This window comes from Argiope bruennichi, chromosome 8, assembly GCF_947563725.1.
Source record: "Argiope bruennichi chromosome 8, qqArgBrue1.1, whole genome shotgun sequence".
Lineage (NCBI taxonomy): Eukaryota > Metazoa > Arthropoda > Arachnida > Araneae > Araneidae > Argiope > Argiope bruennichi.
The window spans coordinates 13911897-13938778 of NC_079158.1; the positions used below are offsets into that span (position 1 = coordinate 13911897).

Below are 26882 nucleotides of genomic sequence, written 5' to 3' on the forward strand. Positions count from 1 at the left end.
GTATGTAACGATATCGCTTAATTTAATTTAAATCCTCATTAATTTCCTAATTGTTATCTTAAATTAGTCCATTCTAAAAAATTTTTCTTACTTACTAATCCAAATCCCACTTTTTAAATTTAATTAACTGTAACACGCGCTCTTTGGAATTTCCCATGGCAAATTATCAGATATTTTTCTTAAGAATTACCTATATAATGATATTCCTAGACTTATAGATAATTTATTTTCCACCATTTATCGTAATTCTTCTTAAGGGATTGATCCCGGTAACACATGTATGAAAGGGTCACACTACATAATGCTCATAATGCTTCTTGCTCATTCTTGCATCAATTCCTGTAACTCTTTCAGTAATTTTAACCCTTTAAAGGGCCATTTTTTTCTAGTCATATTATGTTAAAATATTTTTAGGCTTGAAATTAGAATAAGAAAAGGGATTCATTTAGCTTATTAGATAAATTTAATTTTATTAATTAATTAATTTGGTTAATTAATAATTAAGTAACAAATCAAGACACATCATTTTGTCTGAGATTAAGAACTGAAGCATCCAAAATTCGACTTACTAAAAAAATTTGTCAGAACTTATGCCAACCTACGTAATATCATACAAAGAGTGATAAATTTGGTGGTAAGCATACTTCCCATGGCCCTAGAAAGGGTTAACTTGACATGTTACCATCACCTGCTTCTATGATTTACTGGGCCGCGGCTGCCTTCACATTCTACATAACTTGTGATAAATGGGAGGGCTTAGTCCTCTATAAGAAGTGAAAAAATATGTATTAGGACAGTGAGTTTTGGTATAAAAACTATATCTTCTGGTATTGGTGGAAGAAGAAATGAATTCATAAAGCTCCGGCCTATCCGGCTTTTTTGTTATCCGGCCTGTCCTTCCGCCGCATTAAGCTGGATACTCGGGAGTGTACTGTATTTCATAGCCTCATTGTTCGGCTTTAATCGCATTGTTCCGAATTGTAAATGTTTCTCAAAGTATCTGTAAATATGTTGTAAATATTAGAATATAATTTTAAAATCAAACAACTTTATATCCATTGGATTTTACTTACATACAGTAGCTTCAGGAATATTCCAGTAACAGAGAATTTGCGATTGAATTATTTGTTACAACTTATTTGTTACGTTCAACTATCGCAACATAATATAATCTATAACTACCGTTTGGAAATGGACCGTTGGATTGCTGATATCTGCAAATTCAAATGTGTGCTGCAACTTCACTGTCTTTGTTAAAAATATTAATCTAATGTTGCAAAGGCCTTTTTGCGTGAAATTAGTGATTTATAACCATTTCTTTTTCTTAACATTGCCACTGTGATATTTAAAAAAATTACTATACAAACCTTATAAATACGATGCGTAAAAAGTCTTCCTACATATAATATACCGCGTATTTCACGATCGAATTTGAAGGCATTATATGTATGTGTGTATGTGTATGTAACGATATCGCTTAATTTAATTTAAATCCTCATTAATTTCCTAATTGTTATCTTAAATTAGTCCATTCTAAAAAATTTTTCTTACTTACTAATCCAAATCCCACTTTTTAAATTTAATTAACTGTAACACGCGCTCTTTGGAATTTCCCATGGCAAATTATCAGATATTTTTCTTAAGAATTACCTATATAATGATATTCCTAGACTTATAGATAATTTATTTTCCACCATTTATCGTAATTCTTCTTAAGGGATTGATCCCGGTAACACATGTATGAAAGGGTCACACTACATAATGCTCATAATGCTTCTTGCTCATTCTTGCATCAATTCCTGTAACTCTTTCAGTAATTTTAACCCTTTAAAGGGCCATTTTTTTCTAGTCATATTATGTTAAAATATTTTTAGGCTTGAAATTAGAATAAGAAAAGGGATTCATTTAGCTTATTAGATAAATTTAATTTGATTAATTAATTAATTTGGTTAATTAATAATTAAGTAACAAATCAAGACACATCATTTTGTCTGAGATTAAGAACTGAAGCATCCAAAATTCGACTTACTAAAAAAATTGTCAGAACTTATGCCAACCTACGTAATATCATACAAAGAGTGATAAATTTGGTGGTAAGCATACTTCCCATGGCCCTAGAAAGGGTTAACTTGACATGTTACCATCACCTGCTTCTATGATTTACTGGGCCGCGGCTGCCTTCACATTCTACATAACTTGTGATAAATGGGAGGGCTTAGTCCTCTATAAGAAGTGAAAAAATATGTATTAGGACAGTGAGTTTTGGTATAAAAACTATATCTTCTGGTATTGGTGGAAGAAGAAATGAATTCATAAAGCTCCGGCCTATCCGGCTTTTTTGTTATCCGGCCTGTCCTTCCGCCGCATTAAGCTGGATACTCGGGAGTGTACTGTATTTCATAGCCTCATTGTTCGGCTTTAATCGCATTGTTCCGAATTGTAAATGTTTCTCAAAGTATCTGTAAATATGTTGTAAATATTAGAATATAATTTTAAAATCAAACAACTTTATATCCATTGGATTTTACTTACATACAGTAGCTTCAGGAATATTCCAGTAACAGAGAATTTGTGATTGAATTATTTGTTACAACTTATTTGTTACGTTCAACTATCGCAACATAATATAATCTATAACTACCGTTTGGAAATGGACCGTTGGATTGCTGATATCTGCAAATTCAAATGTGTGCTGCAACTTCACTGTCTTTGTTAAAAATATTAATCTAATGTTGCAAAGGCCTTTTTGCGTGAAATTAGTGATTTATAACCATTTCTTTTTCTTAACATTGCCACTGTGATATTTAAAAAAATTACTATACAAACCTTATAAATACGATGCGTAAAAAGTCTTCCTACATATAATATACCGCGTATTTCACGATCGAATTTGAAGGCATTATATGTATGTGTGTATGTGTATGTAACGATATCGCTTAATTTAATTTAAATCCTCATTAATTTCCTAATTGTTATCTTAAATTAGTCCATTCTAAAAAATTTTTCTTACTTACTAATCCAAATCCCACTTTTTAAATTTAATTAACTGTAACACGCGCTCTTTGGAATTTCCCATGGCAAATTATCAGATATTTTTCTTAAGAATTACCTATATAATGATATTCCTAGACTTATAGATAATTTATTTTCCACCATTTATCGTAATTCTTCTTAAGGGATTGATCCCGGTAACACATGTATGAAAGGGTCACACTACATAATGCTCATAATGCTTCTTGCTCATTCTTGCATCAATTCCTGTAACTCTTTCAGTAATTTTAACCCTTTAAAGGGCCATTTTTTTCTAGTCATATTATGTTAAAATATTTTTAGGCTTGAAATTAGAATAAGAAAAGGGATTCATTTAGCTTATTAGATAAATTTAATTTGATTAATTAATTAATTTGGTTAATTAATAATTAAGTAACAAATCAAGACACATCATTTTGTCTGAGATTAAGAACTGAAGCATCCAAAATTCGACTTACTAAAAAAATTTGTCAGAACTTATGCCAACCTACGTAATATCATACAAAGAGTGATAAATTTGGTGGTAAGCATACTTCCCATGGCCCTAGAAAGGGTTAACTTGACATGTTACCATCACCTGCTTCTATGATTTACTGGGCCGCGGCTGCCTTCACATTCTACATAACTTGTGATAAATGGGAGGGCTTAGTCCTCTATAAGAAGTGAAAAAATATGTATTAGGACAGTGAGTTTTGGTATAAAAACTATATCTTCTGGTATTGGTGGAAGAAGAAATGAATTCATAAAGCTCCGGCCTATCCGGCTTTTTTGTTATCCGGCCTGTCCTTCCGCCGCATTAAGCTGGATACTCGGGAGTGTACTGTATTTCATAGCCTCATTGTTCGGCTTTAATCGCATTGTTCCGAATTGTAAATGTTTCTCAAAGTATCTGTAAATATGTTGTAAATATTAGAATATAATTTTAAAATCAAACAACTTTATATCCATTGGATTTTACTTACATACAGTAGCTTCAGGAATATTCCAGTAACAGAGAATTTGCGATTGAATTATTTGTTACAACTTATTTGTTACGTTCAACTATCGCAACATAATATAATCTATAACTACCGTTTGGAAATGGACCGTTGGATTGCTGATATCTGCAAATTCAAATGTGTGCTGCAACTTCACTGTCTTTGTTAAAAATATTAATCTAATGTTGCAAAGGCCTTTTTGCGTGAAATTAGTGATTTATAACCATTTCTTTTTCTTAACATTGCCACTGTGATATTTAAAAAAATTACTATACAAACCTTATAAATACGATGCGTAAAAAGTCTTCCTACATATAATATACCGCGTATTTCACGATCGAATTTGAAGGCATTATATGTATGTGTGTATGTGTATGTAACGATATCGCTTAATTTAATTTAAATCCTCATTAATTTCCTAATTGTTATCTTAAATTAGTCCATTCTAAAAAATTTTTCTTACTTACTAATCCAAATCCCACTTTTTAAATTTAATTAACTGTAACACGCGCTCTTTGGAATTTCCCATGGCAAATTATCAGATATTTTTCTTAAGAATTACCTATATAATGATATTCCTAGACTTATAGATAATTTATTTTCCACCATTTATCGTAATTCTTCTTAAGGGATTGATCCCGGTAACACATGTATGAAAGGGTCACACTACATAATGCTCATAATGCTTCTTGCTCATTCTTGCATCAATTCCTGTAACTCTTTCAGTAATTTTAACCCTTTAAAGGGCCATTTTTTTCTAGTCATATTATGTTAAAATATTTTTAGGCTTGAAATTAGAATAAGAAAAGGGATTCATTTAGCTTATTAGATAAATTTAATTTGATTAATTAATTAATTTGGTTAATTAATAATTAAGTAACAAATCAAGACACATCATTTTGTCTGAGATAAAGAACTGAAGCCTCTAAGTTATTGTCACTAAGGTATTGTTACTAATAAAATTTGTCAGAACTTATGCCAACCTACGTAATATCATACAAAGAGTGATAAATTTGGTGGGAAGCATACTGCCCACGGCCCTAGAAAGGGTTAAAGGAATTATTCAAAATATTTTATTTCCACCTCATTAAAATATAATATAAAGAATTTAAAATACAAATTATTGGCATTTTTTTTATCAAGATTCTCTTATATACTGCATAGTCATATATTTCTAGACTTATAGTTCATTTATTTTCCATGAATGATCATGATCCTTCTTAAAGAATTGATTCTAGTAAGGTATTGCAAGGTGTCTCAATACATAGTGTTAGCTTCCTTGTTTCAATTCGTATGTCTCATTCAGTGGTTTTGAAGGAATCACACTAAACCTTTAATTTCCTCCTCATTTAAAATATAATATGAAAGATTTAAAAGACAAATTTGAGAAGATACTAAAATTTTATCTCGTTATGAGTTTTACAAACCAGCTGTATAAAGTTCACAATTTCCTATGCGAGTGAGACAGTAGATCTAAAAAACAACCCTGGAAAATCAAAGAATGGCTTCTAAGGAAAGTTTTCAATTCAGGGTCAAATATTGTGTTTAGGTCCCAAACCCTCTCATGTTCATAACATTTTGATTAATGAAAGATTTTGATAAAAATTACGATAAAAATGGCCACGGCGTTCGATATTTATTTAATTGTTGCTTTTATACTTTAATCGACAGATAAAATAAAAGAAGGCGTGTTTGTTGACTCAGATATAAAAATGATAAAAAAAAAAAAAAAAAAAAAAAAAACAAGGAGAAAAAAATGAAATCTGTCAAGCTTGGCGTGGTTTAAAAGCAACTGCTCTCAAATCTTTAAGAAATTATAAGGATTTAAAAAAAGTAATGATATCGGGAAAAAATTGCTTCGAAACTTCAAACAATTTGGCTGTAGCATGAGCATGAGCAACTTTTTCTGCTTGCGCATATTGAACATTTTATGAAAATCTTGGCATATTGAATGAGGAATAGGGTTATAGATTTCACCAAGATATAAAATGCTTATGGAATAGGTATACCAGAATATGTAAAAGAGGATCCAATACGGCTAGAGTTAAAAGAAGGTATTGCACTAGTTTCAAAATTTAAAAAAAAATAAAAAAATCCGCAAGCGTTTCTTTGAAAGGAAACGAAAATAAATTTGTCTAATTTTTATCATCTAATTTATTTTTTTATTTGTATCTGAACATTATTATTTATTTGAATTTTTACGACTGGTTTTTGTTAATAAATTTTATTAAAATAGTGAATGCTTTGTGTAATGCCCGTTTTTATAAATGTATCAAATTTGAAATTTTTAATTTTATAATTGTAAAAAATCTTTATATAATACAGAAAAATAGATTTTATTTTTGAAATAAATATAGTATAATATATATATATATATATATATATATATATATATATATATATGTAAACTTTAAACTAAAAGTTAAATTTTTTTGGTTTATATTATTTTGGAAATTAGTGAAGAAATTCGCAATGGCATTTTTAACCAATTATATTTGTTTACGCATTGCTTTTTGAAGAATATGAATTATTTCACTATAAACATATTAATTACATTATTCGAATAAAATGTTCTAATTAATTGTCTATCTGTTACAATTTAACAAAAATGTAGAACCCGAATTTAATTCAACTGATTTAATTTCCTTAATAACGTTCTGCATATTACAGGTGGCCCTTCTTCCCTTCTTGGCGAATGCTGATGAAATTTCCAAAGATATCCAATTTGATGATGAAGATGTAAGTAGATCTTAAAGTCTTTTAACTATGATTATGCAAATTAATAGACAATTATGGACGTGAAAAAAATTACTGTGCAGAATCTTAGAAAAATAGATTTTAAATAGATAGAAAATATTAAAAAATAGATAGAAAATAGTAGAAACTGAAAGTCTTCTTTGATATGATTATGCAAGTTTATAGAAATTGTCGATGAGAGAAAAATTACTGTGCAGAATCTTAGAAAAATAGATAGAAAATATTAAAAAATAGATAGAAAATAGTAGAAACTGAAAGTCTTTTTTGATATGATTATGCAAGTTTATAGAAATTGTCGATGAGAGAAAAACCTCCAGTGTAGAATCTTAACTATAGATGTAGAAACTGAAAGTCTTTTTTCTTATGATTCTGCAAATTAATAGAAATGGTCGATGAGAGAAAAACCTGCAGTATAGAATCTTAACTATAGATGTAGAAACTGAAAGTCTTTTTTCTTATGATTCTGCAAATTAATAGAAATGGTCGATGAGAGAAAAACCTGCAGTATAGAATCTTAACTATAGATGTAGAAACTGAAAGTCTTTTTTCTTATGATTCTGCAAATTAATAGAAATGGTCGATGAGAGAAAAACCTGCAGTATAGAATCTTAACTATAGATTTAGAAACTGAAAGTCTTTTTTCTTATGATTCTGCAACTTGATAGAAATTGTCGATGAGAGGAATCTAAAGTATAGATGTAGAATCTTAACTAAGATGAATAATTTTTTAGATATTTAAATATGTTTTTGTTTACTTTATGAACAGTTGTAAAAACCTAGATTTAAATTTCCATTATTATTTTATGGGCTTTGCAAATCTTTCAACCAGTTAAAATTATTTTTTTTATTGAACTGAAAATGCATGATTCAGTGCTGTTACATCTATGGTTCTAAATACTTTTCATAATTATTTTCAAAAATGAGATGGTACGGATGAATATAGAGAGTCTTAAACAAAGTCCATTGAATATAGCATCCCTTACTAACGGTTTTTCAGTGTCATTATAACATTCATATACTCTTTTTTCAATATACCGTCTCTTTTTTTATTATAAAAATTTCTTCCAAAATGAAAGAAGAAAAAAAAAAAAAAACACTAAATATCTCATCATCATATTCCAAATCTTCTTTGAAACTTAAGATTTGTAGATTATTGGAATATTTTTTTCATCCTTTTTTCAACTTTGACTAACAACTCTTTCAATGCATTCGAAAAAAAAAACTGACCACGTAAACAACCCGATTCATCAAACATCTTGAATCACTTCAGAAAAGTAATAAGTATCTGTTTTAAAGTACTTTACGTGCTCCAAGAATAGCAAAAACTCCAAAATAAAATATGAGCTGATTAATTTTTTTTTCATTAAAATTGAAATGTATATTACTTTGAGCTCCAGATTTAAACAAAATAAAAATTCCGGAATCACAAGAGAAAGAGAAAAGAAGGAAAAAAAAAAAAAATGCTGTAATCTCTTTCCCCCTTTTTAACCTCCTCAATAAGAATCTTCTAATGGAAATTGGATATTTTTGACACCTTGCCGGTGTTCGGGGATCATATATTAATTGCGTTTTCGTTTAAAAAAATTGCAATTCATAACAAAGATAGCTTTTTATAATAGATCAAAGAAACAGAAAAAAATATTTTAATAGTTTCTGTTACTTAAATTTTAAGATGTTGTTTTTATGATTTTTTGATTTTCATTCATATTTTATCTTTATATTTTTTGTTTTTCTTCATTTCACAAATTTATGTAACAATACTTAACCCCTTCTAGGTAAGTTTATGTAGCCTAATTTTTCCTACTGGTTTCATATAACTATTATGTTTTTTTATATAAAACTCTCCTGCGAATATTATATGAATATAAGTAAAATAAATTCTAGATTTTAATGAAATGGAAATATTTATAGCTATTATAATTAGTATTTAATAAAAAAAGTATTTTTTTTAAAGTTTAAAAAGATTTTTATTGAATTATGATTTTTATAGGCTTTAAAAGTCACAAAAATTAATGTTGATGGAATACATATTCCAAAGCGCTTGAAAAATGTTGAGATTATTTTTATAGAATTATACCAGTGTTTAATTTTTATTTTCTTTGTTTTGCTTTAGAAATCGAAATTATGAATAAAATTGTTTGGAATCAAAACTTTTATATTATACATTTATAGCCACCATAATGTAGTAAAGATGTATTTGTGATTTAATAATTAGATTGACAAATCTAAGATATGAAATGGAAAAAAAAAGTGACGTTTGGATTTCTTTTGTTTAAAACATAACATTAATGCAAAGTTTTTACTCGATGCTATTTAGCCCAATACGTTCAATACGTAATATGTAATATTTTAATATTTATTCATTTAATATTTTTACTCATTTAATTTAATTTTCAGCAAATTATTTACCTTGTTGCTGTAATATAACTTCTCAGATCCATGCATTTGATTTTTAATAAATCATTTCTTATTAAAAGCAATTTAGTTGAAATTTCTCTCGAATTCAAGGTGCTAACCGTATCTGAATTTCCAAAGAAATTTGGATATTTTCAATGAAATAAATGCAAAATTGTGTCTTGAAAATTCTAAAATTTCTGAGATGCAACTCACGCCTCATTATAATTTTCTTTCATTTGTGACTGAAACTTTCATTTCAGAAACATATCTAAAACCGTAACAATAGTTTCGACCTGCTTCTCTTTGAGATACACAAACTAGAATTTAAATATTTTTGCGATGGATTTGGAACATTGTTTGATTCTGAAAATAGCCATTTCAATCATGTTTATTAAAAAATGTAATAATACCATACTCGGTTAGTGTAGTTTCCAGTATATAATGGATTTTTTGTTTTTTGTTTTTCTAATTTTCTAGAAGAGCGTGCAAATTAATTGATACTGTAGATTTACTTTCAAGTGATATATAAAATATTTTTCATCCATATTTTATGAAATTCCAAGTAGGATTGCCATTTCTATTTCAGATAAATCCCCACAAAGTTTTCATATAATATTTCATATCGAACGTTACTAGTTTTAGAAGATAACGTAACAATAAATTCAAATACAAATTTTATTAACTGATATGATAGTATAAAATTAGGATATGATATAGTTTTTTTTTTTCATTTTCAATTAACTCACTGTATTTACAAGGGGAAAAAAGACTTCTTCAGCACAAAATAAGATTACTTTCTTTCGGCTTTATGTATGTTACAGCATTATAGTTTTGTATATGTTAATGAATGTTCCTTTGTTTAGTTTATAAATTTCACAAGCATCCTAATTCGTACAAAATGTTCCCCAATATTGTGATAATATTTTTAATCTATATATATGTAATGATATCTTTTAATATAATTTAAATTTTAATTAATTTTCTAATTTTTATCTTAATTTAATCCATATTAACTTCATTCTAAAATGTTCTCTTATTTCCTGATTCCATTCACACTTTTTTATTATTTAATTTATTCAAGAGACGCTGTGTAAAACTGCTCGCTTCAGCAATTTCTCACACTCCGAGTGAAGGGATAAATATCCTTAATGCTTACAGCATTCGTTTAAAAATACGTCAATTTCCCTATCTTAAGACTACACCTGTCAAAGAAATTCCTATGAGAATCATAGTAAAAACCACTGAAGGGAAAATTTAGGTCTCTTCCTTATTATTGTATTCCTTAACACTTGTACATAAATAAGACCTCCTGGATGGAAAAATCAAAGTTAGAAAATTTCAAAAATGTCTTCTATTTAGCCATATAGCTGCTAAAATCTGTTAACATATATTATCTTTAAAATATGAAACTCATTATTTTATCGAATATGGAGTTATTTTATGAAATAATTGAATTATACACTTTAATAGTAACACATACACATATAAAATTGGATTTTATATATGTATGTTAAATAACTCTCCCGAAACATGACCAGCAGTGGCAAGAAATTTGTACATGCCATTCTCTTGTCCATTTCTAGATCAGTGTGCTATTTTCATTTTCAAAATTAATAATTTCTTTAAACATTTAATTAAATAAATAAAACTGGGCCCTTGTTTAGTTTTTCACCAGTATCTTCTGAGATAATTATTGCATGCAACTGATTAATAAGCCATCTTAAAGAGCAAACATTTTTCATTTTTTAAAGATTTTATTTTCCTTACGATGCAGTGAATGCATTTTTTTTTATTTTTTTATGTTTACAAATTTTTTAATTATCCTAATCAATGTGGAAGGTCATTCAAGGTTATTGAATGTCGTTTCTACTGAAGGAAGTGATCTAAAAAGAGGAAAAAAGAACTATGTGGTATTTTACCAGATAAGAACACAAATACCAAAAAGAAGAGAATGGAGCTTCGGATCATGGCAATAAGAATCAACAGGTGAAATTATTTTTTTTGTAGTTGACATATTGAGATGTAGAAAATAGAATCCATGTTGAGAAGAAGAAAATATTCTAAAAACGAATTCGTTCAAAGTACGAAGTAGTTCATTTTAAGTACGAAGGAAAAAAAGATAGGTCTAGCTGATGATCAAAAGGTCTGACAACACGGGAAAGAGCAAGCGAGGAACAGTGAATGACGCTGCAGCAAAACATTTTATTTTGTTTAAAGTGTTATTCCATAATTCTTTAGATTTGGAAATATTTTTTATCTCAAAAGCGGGTAGTGTTATTATCTTATTTGCTTGCAACTAGAAATACACAGCAAATTATATTTGTCCTTACGTAACATGTAATTTAAATTTTCTTACACTTTATTTTATCAATAGAGTAGAATTTAATTATCTGGGAAGTAAAATGCTATTCTATATATATTAATTCTTTATAATTCAATGAATTCATTTGTGCAGTTGAGGATTGAGGGATATCAAATAAGCATGTTCACACAAAATCTCAATCATGTTAGGTATTAGATATTTTCTCACACTGGAAGCAATTGGAAGTTTTAATGTATTTGTGATGTCTCTAAAAGATGTCTAAAAAGAAATAAAAATAAATCTCAACTATCTGAACTGCGATTATATGACCTGAAATTTATCAGCTCCTGTTGCAGTTAAAGCACACGTCAAGATCACAAATCAATTGCGTATCACCTCAGACTCTTTCTCTTTTCACTTGTCAAATTTACACATCAGAGTAATTGCGAAACCCACAATAGACAGAAAAAGGCTTAGTAATCTCCTCTAACCGGAACCGTAACTGTTTCACTCAGCGGGTGTGGGGAGCGCTACAAAGTTGCAAATCCGACTGTATGGATGAGCCCTTTTTAAATACTCTTTTCGGATGTTGTAAAGACTTAAGAACCTCGCCCCTCTCCGTTTGGGAAAAAGAGGGGTTTGTCGAGTCAGCAAGGAAAACAGTTTCTACTGAGAGGGGTGGAAGGGGTGCGGGAAGGGAGTTGTGGGAGGATAAATCACGGGGAGTAAGCAGTTTTACTCCGGGACGGGAGGAAGAAATAGGCGTAGGGGGGGGGGGAGAAAAAGGCAGTGGAAAGACTAACGCCTTGCCGTGCATTTTGCCGTGGAAATAGCAGACGCCGGATTGTCCGGCCCGTCACGTGATTTTGTTGGATCGAAGTCTCGGAATTCGTTACTTTTTAGCTACCTAGCACGCTTTGATCGTTCGATGAAAATTGGAAAAGTAAATTCAAGTGATTTTGTTTTTTCTGCGAGGGTAATTTTTTAAATGTGAAAGTCTTCTTGAAAGAGAGGTATTTTCAGCCAAGTTAAATTATGATATCATATTTTACATTGTAAACTTGTTCCGTGGGGATGAGATTATATCAGTTTTGACTTTTTGTTTGACACACAATGCGTATAAAGGTCAGAGATGTGAACACAATAGTAAGAAAACAGAAAGAAGTAAATAAATGGAATTCAACGTGGTTTTTAATTCTGAAATGTGCCTGATTGATTTTTTGCATCGAATTCTGGACCTAATCAAATAACGACAATGAGAAATCACACTTTTCTTTAATGCATTCTAGATTTTCTTTACTATAATGCTGTGTTAAATACGAAGCACTGAAACATATAAGAAAGTCAAATTTAAAAGAACCCCGTGTATTGCAGTCACATGTCAAGCAGTGTTTTCTGCTATTAATTGAAAACAAGCAAATCTTTTTCCTATTTTTTTTTCCATTTTAATTTCTTATTTTTTGTTACTAATAAAATCCCTCATATTTTTAGGAATTTCGAATGTTTTACGGACACAGAGAACTGCCAAACATTCAAACTACCTTTTTATTTATATTAAATATCTGAATGGGCGTTTCCATGTTGCCATAAGAAAAACAGAAAGTTTTTTTAAATATTGTATATTATAAATAATTAACTTTAGAATATAGAATTTGAAAAGTAATAACATTCTATACGGTTGTCAAAAAATATTAGTGAAAACTATGTGATTGAACAAAATTTTTCGAACTTTTACAGCTGCTTTTAAAATGTCTTGAATTTAGTGTAAGTTAAACGATGATATATATTTTTTTCATGCATTTTAATATTACGGTATTGTTGCAGAAGGAATTGTATACAATGGCAAACAATGTCGAATATAAGAAAAAAATTAAATATTAAATGCAAAACTTCAGATTTTTGTAAAGATTCTTACTTTATACTTTTTTTTCTGTTTGGTCCGAAAATGTAAGACGTGAAAATAGTAATAAAAATCTGTAAAAACTGTGTAAGTGCTTGATATTTATACTTCATTAAAGATTTTCATTAAACTGTTTTCTTTTTCCATAAAATATGTAGTTTCTTTGAACTTACAGCTGTGTTTGAAAAAATTCATCTGTTGTAAATAGTTATCAGTAAAATGTGACTGAGACCATTAATTTACTGAAAACTTCATAATGCATAAAATTATAACTTATTTTTTATTGCTGAATCATACAGGGGAAAAACACTTTTCTTGAAAACCTACATGAAATTATTAACACAGCAACAACAGTGATTGTGTTAGTCAAAAGAATTACTTGATCTATCCGCTTTGAAGAAACTTTTTCTAACACTTTGAAACCATTTTTCCTGCAGCGTTTGTTTCCCAGCAGAAAAAGCAGTTGCCCCAACGCGAAGTAAATGGTCTAAAAGAAGGGAAATTTAAATGAAGTGTGTCAGAAAACTTTTAACCCGTTTAACAAAACTGAGTAAATACTGAAAGCACCAAATTCATTCTGGGCATGTCGTTTTCCTGAATTCTTGAGAATACACTTTAAGTTGAGGAATATATATTTTTTAAAAATCAAAATATGCAATCCGTTATTTTTTGATATTCTAGGACATGGCATTGGCGACTGAGTGGCGCCAATGCAGTGGCGAAATCGCCTATTCTTATGCAAAAATTCTGATGGTTGCTTCACCTTAAATATAAATTCCTATGCGATAAGACATCTATTTTTTTAATTTGCTTCTTTTCCGTCCTTTCTTTTTTTTGCTACTGAATACTATTCTTTTATAACATGTTAAACTTATACTAGAGATATCCTAGATATATGTAGTTTTTATAATTTTTTTTTTTCACTTTTGAAACATAAATTAGCTGTTTTTTAACTGCATCGATTTGAAGATGGCTGAAAGTAAATTATTTAGGTACATGGACTTGTTTTATGTTATACTTTTACGACTTTTAGTTCAGAGTACGTTTTAAAGGCTTTTAAGCTTTCATTACAGAACAGTGGCATAATTTTGCTGTGATTTTAAGTCGAAGATCAGATTTAAAAACTTTGTATAAATATTTGCTTTCATTAAAAGTGATACGCATCAATATTGCGATTAAAGATGAGTTTTAGATTTTAAGAAAATAAAATAATATTCGTTTTATACAAATTAATTTGATATTATTGCACGCAAAGTAATTTTTTGGTAAAAGAAAAAGTAAGAACTAAAACGGAAATTGATTTATTTGGCTTCCAGCCTTACATTCCTCCTTTACAGTATACTCAAGAATATAAACAATGTTGTTTTATTATAATTAATAAGATGGTTGGGTATAAGCTGATCTAAATTAAAAAAGTTACTTGGTGAAATTGTTACCGTTGATGCATTTTACTGAAATTATGTTGCAAAAACCAATATTTGAGTAAGTTTGGGATTTTATAGATTATTATTACCATAGCAGCTAACACAGAAACTGTATATTCACGGACTTTTTCTGAAGCTTAGCATATATCATAAAATTTCTAATAAAATGCTTAATAAAATTTTTGAATTTTAAAATTGCACAGTTTATGACGGAAGATAAATGTACTCACGAAATTGATTAGAAGAAGCCCATGAATACGTACGTTTGAAACATTATTACTTGAGATTTTATAAGTATTCCTATTAAAAAAAAAACTGTCTTCTCTGATATAACTCACTTATCTTAACCAATTCAAGTTTGAATAAGTTCTTAAAAGCTAAGAATTAAAATAATTGTTTTTTCCCTCTTAATTAGCGCGCCTTTCGTCAAAATTGATTTAATAGTTGGTTTGAACTAATAATCAAAAATACATTATTATTATTATTATTAGATATAATGAGAACATAGTACATTTTGCAAAGTTACAAAAAGGATAAGGACAATTTTTAATTAATTATTGTTAATTAGTAATGAAAGCATCAATTTGAGCCTTAGTCGAAATGGCAAATCTTCAACAGAAGTACAACAGATTTAAAAAAAATAAAATACAAACGCTAGTGCCACTTCGATCACAAAAAAAGCCGATCCTGGTCAAATTCCAGGAACATGGAGTTGAGGTTCAATGTAAGGTATTCGATTGATTGCACGTACGAAAAGTCCCTGTAAATTGAAACTTTTCTGCGAACTCTGGTCTCGTGTCATCTTTTTACATGACCTGACCCTACCAATACAATAAAAGAACGTCTTCAGAAGTTCAAGTGAGAAATCCTGAACGTTATTTCCTATCTTGCCATAAACCATTAATTAATTAATTAATTAATAAAACAGGGGGAATGCAACTATTTTAAACGCACGATGCCCAAACATACTTGCGCATTTGATTCAAGAAATAGTCAGATGATTCTACGACTTGCGTTCACAATGAAATAAATATCTTGAAATGATGAAGAATTCTTCCGAATTTACATTAATTTAATAATTTAAGTACTTAATATTTTTTAATTACTGCGAAATATTTTTTGCTCTTTTATTTTTCATTTAATCTAATATATGTTTTAAATACTGATTGCGACTGCAGTACAATTTCAATTGTCTGATATAAATGATATTCAAAAATGAAATAATTTTTTTCTTTTACCAAAATATAAGCTTAATAATGGAATTTATTTCTAATAAGTATTTATAGCTCTATTAAGTTAGTCAGTGTATTTAGGGTAGAGAACATTTATAATAATGATATTATATAACAAGAAATTATAACGATGGTTGTTTTAAAAACTTATCCATTGCGTTAATTGTTAATTTAATTTGCTCATTTCTGTGAGTTCGATGATGATGAATGATACTTATCTTGGAGTTTTTCTGTGCAAAATGAAAAATGTATTTTTGAAATAATATATGAAATACAGCAAAAATGAAATTGCGCTTTGATTTTTTTTTCTTTAATTTCTTATTGAATAATAGAGAATATCGTTGATTCATTGCTTTCTTTTTGCTTTTTTTAAATGAATGGACAAATGAATCTAACAGATTTATAGAGACATGTGTAAAATTTATGATAAATTACAAAAAGTTAGCTCATTTCTCATTCATTGTTCATCTTGTTTTTTTTTTTTTTTTTTTGTTATTAGATTTATTTCACTCAAGTGTTTTTTGAAAAAAAAACCCCATTTAAATATGAAATTCTCTTGCATTGCTTCATTGAAATATATGTTTCATTTTGTAGCATCTTGCCACTTACAAAAAAAGAAAGTTTTTCATTGTTCAATAAAAGAGCAAAAATTAACATTACACTCGAAAACATCAGAAAGACAGTTCATCATTTTGGATTTACAAATCTCAATTGAAAATTTATTATTTAAATTCATTCAAGTTGTCATTTGAAGCTTACTGATTTATAAATTTTAAAGCTTTATGCATGAAATGAGCTCGTGCATAGATATTTTTTTCCATATTAAAAATTGAGTTTTAAAAAAGTAAAGCAAATAATAACGCACATTTATTTACTACTTAACTCAATATATTGCGATGAATCACTTTCATGCTTAACACGACTTTTTGTTTGTTTGTTTATCAATTTCCACTCTTTTATTTCTCGATAATTATTTAACTTTTATTTACGTTTATGCATACATATTTGTATTATGTTTTATTTACGTTTATGCATACATATTTGTATTTTCTCCTGTATATGTTTTGTGCTTTCTTTAAATAGACTCACGTTGTTATGTTTTTACAAAAATAAATGAAATTTTCGCTACTGTTTGCAGTTCCTGACGAATAGGAACTAAAAAGAACTGAGTCTTTCAACAAACTGGATTAACTCAACATAATTTTTTTATTTTAAAGTTTTTTGTATTAAATGGTATCTACAGTATGATTAAAGATACGTTCATCTTAAAATTTCTAGAAAATTTTTGCTAAAGACATTCTGATTTTCATAAAATGAATATGACTTTCAAAATATTTTAAATTCCAATTGTGGAGGTGAGAGTTGAGTATTATAAGAAGACCGCAAACGGATTTTATTTTCTCCTAAAACCAAATTCCAGCGAAAAAGATAGATCACCGAAATACCCACTAAAAACTTGTCCAAGTTTCAAACCAATATTTCTTCTTTCCACGTAACGTCTAGACTGTCTGCCATAACCGCAGTGCTTACGAGAAGCAAAGGTGGGTGACTCGGTGAATTCACCTCTACATCCGGCTTCACTGCGCCACGCAGAACACTTACAGAGAAAACGCATTACCTCATCCGCTATCAGAAGTCCTCGGCATTAAGAGGAGATTCGACATCATAAACACCCCTTTGGTGTCGGGTCGGTGGAATGTATTATATGAGAAGACATGAAGGTGGTTGTAAAATCTGGCTTCTCGCGAGAGGGCAAACCTGCCGTAAAAATCGGTCCGTAAATTGGACGGTGAAAGATGTTGCTTCAATAAAGGGCTACCCGTAATCTCCCTGCCCAGGATATATTAATGTTCGGACAGAGTGTCGAAGGGTGATTGCGTGAGGGATGAAGTGAAGTGAAGTGGTTACGTGTTGGATGGAGAAAACGAAGAAGGGAATGACTTGAAAAAAAAAATGGGCTTCCAAGGACGAGCTACAAAGATTAATATTCTGGAGTAGAATTTCATGGATTTTTAAGGAGGGCAATTGTCTATACATAAACGAAATGGAGAAGTTTGTTTGAAAATGCTTACAGTAATTTTTCGTAAAGTTTCATGGCTTTTATTAATCTCTTCGAGCTTTTAATTAAATTGTTGCGTTACAAGAAAGTAATTTTAATTAATACTTGTGATACTGCTTTTTAACTTCTCGTACACGAATTATAGAGAAAAATATTGTAATCGTAAAAAAATTCGAACAGGAAATTTTGAAGCATCTCCAAATTTCAGCTCTCCCTGAGTTCGAAAAATACATTTTTTACATTATGTCTGTTTCATTGTGGCAAAGATAACTCAAAAATGTATTGAGAAAGACGGATGAAATTTTTACACAAAATTTGTAAACTTATATCAAATTCCGTGAAAATCTATTCTGAGGAAATCTGTCTGTCTGGCCATTCTAATATAAGTTAACATGATGATTAACATTAACTATACACATTAACTATAGACATCTGCCAAAGTTTGAGCCACATTCAACAAAATGCTGAACGTCTATCGCTCTGTATTTTCAGAAGCATGTAAACGCGATAACCTAAAAACGCAATGACTCTGTATGAATTTTGGTAAGTGACTTTTTGACTACAATTGTAGTTCTTTGTCAAATTTTGGTTTCAGTCTTTTGAGAAAAACGCGTCTAAAACACAAATTCACCTGTATTAGAGAATATCCGAGAAAGGTTTTGAAAGACTCTCCCGCTTGTTCAATTCGTTATCTGCTTGTTGATGAAAGACGAGGATTTAAAGATTACACTGTAAATTAATTTCAATGGCAATTTCTCAAAAAAAGATTTGATAAGTTCTCATGCAGAATTTCTATTTCATGAATTGTGCATTTGGATCATCAACATTTGGAATCAGAATAGGAAGCCTCTCAACAAGAAAAATAAGTTAATAAAAATTTATAAAAATTTTAATATAGTTAAATTTATACGAAGCTCGATCTTGCTCTGTTGTATACTTTCTGCTTAAATTACTCACTGTAAATGGGGAAAAAGTTAGTAAAATAAAAATGTCGGTACTGTAACATTTCGTTAAAGTTTGCTCCTATTGCATTCATTTCGCATAATTGTGTCTGTTTAAAACAATAGAAAAATGTCAAAATGATTTCAGAATTTTATTTTTCATTTTTTTATTGTAATATCTGCTTTCTATTTTATCGTCATATTCTTTTATATTCGATCTCGGATATTTTGTATTAAATGAAAATAATAATAATAATAATAATAATAATAATAATAATAATAATGTCGTCTTTCCCTCCTGTTTCTTAGTATACGAAAAGTCTTTCGTTTACTGCTATAAATTTAGAACATGATGAAAAGGAATTTTTACATCTCCGAATGATCCACTTATTAACTTTAGAGTGCCACTCTGTAACTTTTCCGTATAAACTTATACTAACATTGGATAATGTTAATGTGTATATTATCAAATGCCATTTCGTTCGAGTAACACGTCAGTTTCGTCAAATTATGGATAGCTCAAAAATTCGAAGTATATCGTATAATTCTAATTGATTGAAATAATCTTCATGCTCTCATCTCATTCTTATCATATATACTGCTTTACATTGAATTCATGCATTCCATTTTCATTGCTATTAACATTAATTGTACTTATTAATGTTATCAGCAGCATTTGGACTGTCTCAAAATATATTAAAAAAATCTCAGTTCCAGAAGAATAATGTTATGTTCTGATCCTGATAATAAAACTGATCCTGATAAAGAACCGCGGTGGCCTGGTGGTAAGGTTTCAGTTTCGGATTGAAGGATTCCAGGTTTATTGCCCGATTCTATCGAAGAACCGCCGTATAAGTGGTCTGATGCACTCTAAATTCGTTTTGACGCTCTCCCGCTGGTGTGGTGCTGGAGTATCGAGAGAGATGTGCCAGCTCAGGCTTCTTCGTTGTCATCTGCTCACAGTTCAAAATTAAGAGATGTGTCCCAAAATAGCCCTAATGTTGCTTTAAAGCTGAGTGTTAATATAACTAAACCAAACGTTAGTTATTTCTAACGATTATAAACCTCTCCAGATTAGTCAGTTGTTTTCTGATTACTATAGAATTAAGATTTAATAGTACAACATTCGCTTTAATTTTTTGATATACTTTACTAATGTTCTTGAACATTTCCCCATGACTCCGCTATCTGTCCTTCCGAGTTAAAACATTATACATCACTGAGATCGTCGGGACGGTACTAAACTAAATTAACAGCCCTGGAATCTTTCCCGCCAGTTCATTGAACACCATTTAAAATCCCTGTTGAGCGGCAGGACACCTGTTTTGGACGTTCAATTACCATGTGATCGGAAGCGTCTTTTGTTTATTTAAGAGAACCCGGCTCTTTTGTTTTTAACTCCGAACTCGGTCAGAATGCGATCAAGACAAATCGATAACTTCAACCGCATTATATCTCTTAATATTAAGGGATCATTTGTTTAGCCTTGTTTAGGGGGTGTCAGGAGCAGCTGATTGTATTTTACCGCATTAATGGGCTCAATCAAAAGGTGGGATGGTTTTGAAGCGACGGCATCATGCTCCGCGAACGATTTGTTTTAAATTAGCTCTTCACGCAGACGGTGGCATTGATTGGGGTTGCTCTTTTCAGCGCGGCATGCAAAGTGGGCAATAAACGGAAGGTTATTTTTGGTACCTGTTCAATAGCATTTTTCTAAAGTTTCTGGCGAATGACTGTCTTGTTAAAAATCCGCTCAGTTAAAATGTCTGTTAAAGATAGTTTGTTACATTTTAAAAGAAGAAGCTAGAAGTGTATTTTAATTTAAATATTGTTCTACCAGCAACAGATTCTTATATAGAATCCTTTAAAACGACTTTTTTAATGCAAGTATATTTTTTTTTAGTGTCAGTGCATTTAACATTAAATTGCCCTTATTTTTTATCGTCGATTAATGATGTCGTATAAATTCCTTTTTTATGGTTTGAAACCATCTATAAATAACTGTTAATCTCTAAATCACTTTTAACTTATTCACGCAGAATAACGAGCTACACTGGTGATGCATTATTGAAGCGTAGTGACGAGTCACACTCGTGCATGCGTCGCAGTGCTGTGCACTTATAAGTGTTATTCACGCTGTGTGTGTAGCAATTCATTTTATACGTTATTATCTTTCTATATCATTTTTCTTGTGCTGGGCATAAATAAGAATAACAATAATTTAGAAGATAATAGTGATAGTGGCAATGCTGATTTTAATTTTTGCAATGTTATGATTTTTTTTTATTTAATAATTTTATGATTTAATTTTTTTTTATTTAAATTTTATGATTTAATTTTTGCAATGCAAGTTTGATGATGATATAAGTAATATAACTAATACATCAACAGGTGGAAAGAATTCTAATGATTTGAATTGGGTTCCTGCCGAAATGTAGCGAAACTAGGCTATATATTCTTTAAGCAACTATCAATCCAGAAATAAATAATATGAAAATTATCTATATAAAATTTCCTGAATCTATATAATAAAATATATATTGTATTTAGAGAACGTTAATGCTGCTACAACTAAAACACAAATGAGCTTAACCAAAATAGAATTAGAAATAAATATTAAGTTTACAGTCAAAAATCAAAAAGAAAGATAAAATGAATCTGGCCTGAAGACTTTTTCTAGGGTCACCCTCAGGCAAGGATTCAAACCAGGGATTTTTTCTGTGAGGGGGTCTGACTCTCGTCCAACAAACTGACCCCTCGTGACCCGAAAATCCCAGAAAATTGAGGTATATATTCTTTAAGATTTTTCTTTTTCCGGTATGTTATATATATCTATTTATACACACACTTCTAATCAGGTTTGAAGGTTTTTTTTAATCATTTTTAATACTTCGTTACTACATCAAAATAAAATTACTCAATACTTGTCTATAATATATGAAAAATGAATGCTGCCTAAATAGATTAAGCTGTAAATGGTTTAAAGAAATGATTCAACGAAAAACCACCCATTTCATTACAAACCAAAACTTTTTTTCCAATATATGGTATCATTAATATTTTATCGCAATTTCTTAGTACTTGATCTAAACTTATTAAACTAGAAAAATTAATTAGATATTTTATGTAAAACTGTCAGTCACTTTCCGCGCTCTTTTATAAAAAAAAATACCACGAAGTGAAATTTGAAGAATCATCCGCAATTGGTCCTTTTGTCGAAAGGATATGTTATTATTTTATTATATATTTATTCTCATTTTCTGTTTATATCGAAATTAATTTCATTTTCGCATGAATTATTTTTTATTGTCTCCGAATTTCGAAATTCGATTCAAACGTTAATAATTTCTCTTTTTGTTTTGGTAGGTTGGCTCGGAGGAGAGCAACGAACTTCATTTCAACTCCAGGGACCAGGGATGGTCCGAGTGGAGCGCCTGGAGCTCTTGTTCCAGAAGCTGCAATGGGGGCGTCTCATACCAAATACGGAAGTGCGAGAGGAAATCGGGATGTGAGGGTGAGAGCACGAAATACAAAATCTGCAACATGCAGGTAAATGGAACTTCAGTTGTTCTAAAATTTGTACTTCACTTAGAATGTGTGTATTGTAGTCGGGCATTCTTTGAATATTGGATGGTTGTCAAAGGAAGAAGACGGATAAATTTTCTATTTTGCAGTCGAGAACTCTCTAATTCTTGGGGTGAACATCAAAGAATAAAGACAGATAGACTTTTTTTATTATAATCAAGCACTTTTTGAATATTAGGATAGTTGTTTAAAGATGGATAGATTTTCTGTTCCATGGTAGAGTACATTCATATTATTTGAAGATTCTTAATTTAATTATTGATAAATTATGACTTATGTTTTTTTAATGTTAAATTGCACTAAAAATAAAAAATCAAACTTTTAACATGGAAATTTGGAAGAATGTAATTAAAGATATGAAAAAATATTTGCAAATAAACTTTAAATGCAGTAACAAATTATGAAAACTCATAATATCAGATTTTGTCATATTTTATACATGAGGCTAACAGTTGTCGAAAATTGACCCATTGAATTTATTTATCTTTTGATATGATTTCAAACTGTGATGTAAATAAATAGTTTTATTTTTTAATTATACTATTTCATAATCTTTAATAAGATATATGAAATAATGAGGGGTATTTGATTTTTTGCATTCATTTTTATTTATTAAATCTAGGAAATTGATGTTTGAAAAAATTAGTTAATCTTATTTTGTCAACAGTTATTTTCTATCAGCATTTTTATTAATACATTTTCGTTCCCACGCTGTTATATGGCTTAATATTATTTTTATAGCTTAATAATACTTTGATATTTTAAAAGCATTGATGAATTATAGGGTTACAAAAAGAAAAAAATATATTTTATTATTTATTTCCACAATTATTGCTAAAAGACAGAAAAAAATTGTGATTTGTATTTATAAACATCAAACGTTCAGGAAATCTAAATCATAATCAATAATTAAAATATTTTGCATTTTTTAAGTAGTTAAAATTTGATCTGTAAATTGGAAGACAAGGTGTTTCTACGATCACATTTCAAATAGAAAACAGTACTGTAAGATTTCTGAAGTCTTATTAATTTTCAGATGAATATGGTATTTGATATTTATCTTTTATTACGTTTTATATATTTATCTAACTACGTTTAAAAATATTATTTAATCTTTGCAGTTATATTGTGCCTTTATAGAAAACAACGCATGTCCCTCCTTTTCCATAAAAAATCGATTCTATCTTTACCATGGTATTAGTTTTAAGAGAGCTTTTCAAGTTACACCAGATTTTCATCAGTTCTTTTATTTTGTGTGCTCATGAAGTGTGTTCCGCTGCGTTTCATTCCCAGAAGTAAATTTTGAAATATTCTGAAAAGAAAACGACACGTGGTTCTCAATTCATGCATTGCCTAGTAGGTCCGAACAACCAATAACATTCCAGATCATTGACTTCGCTTACCACTTCAGCGCAAAAGCCACAAAAGAAGTCATTCCGTTACAAGAGGATACTTTGAAAAGGGGTTGCAAAACTCATCAAACTGTGGAAAACCCTAGGGAAATTCACTTTGTCTTCGGTAGAAGACCTATTCGAAAATTTCCACTGCAACAAAAAAGAAGGGGGAGAGGATAAGTTCTGATTCGATGGTCTCAGTCTTGCCTCTCCTTTTCAATAAAGATTAACCAATTACCGTTCAACCAATCCGATGTCTCATTAAAAGAGATACGCTTCCTCTCTGCAGCAATTGAAAACTCGTTATCCAATTCATATCATTCCGTAAAAGCCCTTCAAAAACCCTTTTCCGCGACGGCAAAACAATCGAGAACTTATTTCTGTCACTCCCCCCCTCTCCCCCCTTCGTTAGCGAAACGAAAATTTCAAAACCGCCCGCATACTGCCCCTAAGGGGAATTCTAGAAGCACTATAGCTTGTGCCGTCAACGCTCTGTACCGACCCCTGCTCTCTAGAAGCATGCATCTGTTGTATCTATATTTTGCGCTCCTCAGTGGTTGGTATACATCCGTATAATGCCAGCATCATTAGAAGCTTCAAGATGGGCCCTTGAAAAGTTCCAAATACTCGCGGTTGAGAATCGTGCTGTGTCACAGTTTCTAGCTGGTTGGATGATGGGGTGTTGACTTGAGGGCTCGGCTACAAATTTTGTAGAGTGCGCGCAATCAAAAGGATCCGGTGGTGTCGGTGTTTAATTTAAACACACTAAAAGGATGCGATAGAAGAGGAATTGGTTATTAAATGGGAATTAAAAGTCGATTCTTTTCTTTTCTCTCTCACTCTCTTCTTCGTTTTTGATTCGCTAACTGATGAGAAAAGTTTTGGTGCTAATTATTAGTAGAGGGGAGGGGAAAAAAAAGAGTTAACTTTTAAATTTGATAGTTAAGATCATCAAAGAAATAGAAATTCTAACCAGTATTCTGTTTTTCGAAATGGGAATGAAGCAGAATTGTTCATCCGTGAAAAAGCTTTCTATTTTCAAGATGTTATTTAAAAAAAAAATAATTTATTTAGTTGATTTAAAAGGCGCTGAACAATCATCGTGGTGTAAACTAAATTAAATCTGAGTGTTAAAACACCCATTAAAGAGAGTAATGGTATACTTTTTTTTATCGTTAGATGAAATGGTTTGGAAATTTGGAAGTGCTTGTTAACTATTTCGGAAAAACTATTGAATCAAAGAGAACTGAAATTAATTGTGCAGAAGAGTTAGCTTCTTATTCGTTGGAACGGATTTTAGGATCCATGCATATGATTATATAACTAATTATACCAGCTGAGGTTTCTTTGTTATTATTTTGCTTCCAAAATTTTCAGCTGTTTCAGAAAACTTTGAAGACTTACAAAACGTTTATACTGAACTTGTCATCTAGAATATGTCATTATAGCATCTGAATTTTTAGTTCGTTTTCATAATGTAAGAAAAATTTGAGTTTTTGTGAGTACATTTGTAAATGAGTAGATAAAAATAACAAAGAAAAAATGTAATTCTTATTTTTACCATTTGCTGTTTGTTTTTAACTAATCTTGTTGTAAATGAAAAATATTTTTAGATCTGAGTATTTATTCAAAAGGAAGTAAATAGTGAATATGAAATGAAAATGTTAATGGTGTCTTTGTTTATGGGCTGTAAGTTTCTCAGTTTCCTTTTCTTGTTTTAAAGTACGTTTGATATGATTAACGGAATAAAAAAAAAACTCTTTTATGATTTTTTTTCATTCTTCTTTTAATACATATATTAAAAGCTGTTAAAAATATAGTTGCTTAACACTCCATACCATCTTAATCAATTTTGTTAATTTTAGAAGAATTAAAAACAATTAACTTTCACAACCTTTGAAGAATGGATTTCTTTTTATGTGGTAAGAAAACTTGACGTATGAAGCAGGACTGTCCATTATTATTTGCTAAAAATTCAGCTGTTTCTGTCTCTTCTAAAATTTAAAAAATTGAGACCTATGGTGTTGATTGTGGAACAATAATATAAAAATCTACTTTTCTTTAAAAAAATGCAAAAATATAGTCCACGGATTCTTCATATCTTCATTGATCTTTGGCAATTATTTTTAGTTCAAATAATTTTTTCTACGATTTTTTACTTAAGTTTATCGACGTCATTGAGAATTATTTTACAATATAATAATCACATCTTATATTAGAATGCTGATTTAAGATACATGTTATTTATATCATATGCTGATTTAAGATGCATGTTATTTATATCGTTTTCCAAAACAGATGTTTCTAAAAAATTTTTCCAAGTTAGCCGTAAATACACTAGAACTTCAAGTGAAATAAATAAGAGTAACTGCACATTTTTAATGTATAGCACCTCGTAGTTGAAGGAAATTAAAACTGTAAACTTTTAGATAAGTAATTTAAATTTTATATTCTACTCGGATCTTTACGAATTTACTGTTATAATTTTGTGGATTATTATAGCCTATCAAAAATTGGCGGATTTATTGGCGTAAAGAATCATCCTTGGTTATGCTTCATCTTCATTTGCTTCATAGTTTGTATTATCAACACTTTGAAAACCAAAATGAATCATTCAACTAGTAAATTCGAATACAGGATTAAAGAAGGCGAGAAATCATGACTACAGGATCTAAGATTTGGTGAATGGAGACTTCGCTCTTTGTGGACGATGTGGATTTGAACCTTCATCAGTGCAATACGGAAGCGAGTTTACCAGTTCATTTCATTTCCGAACAACCATCTTGAAGTTTCAAGATATGACGTAGATGTAGCAAGAAAGCGTTCCCATTAGCATCTGATATTGTGTTATATTTCCATGATGTAGTCAAATATTTTGAATGCC

The 26882-nt window shown here is 29.7% G+C and overlaps 1 protein-coding gene across 5 annotated transcripts in view; it reads left to right on the plus strand.

Annotated features, from left to right (window-relative positions):
- Positions 1-26882, plus strand: part of LOC129980881 (protein madd-4-like) — a 323844-nt gene that overhangs the window by 166320 nt on the left and 130642 nt on the right. For all 5 annotated transcript variants that reach the window (XR_008785271.1, XR_008785272.1, XM_056091332.1 and 2 more), the window contains exons 2-3: positions 6678-6746; positions 22386-22568. Coding sequence is in view for 3 of the 5 variants with exons in the window: in XM_056091332.1 (XP_055947307.1) it covers positions 6678-6746; positions 22386-22568 (252 nt within the window). In the remaining 2 variants the exon portion in view is untranslated. The remainder of the gene's footprint in view (positions 1-6677; positions 6747-22385; positions 22569-26882) is intronic.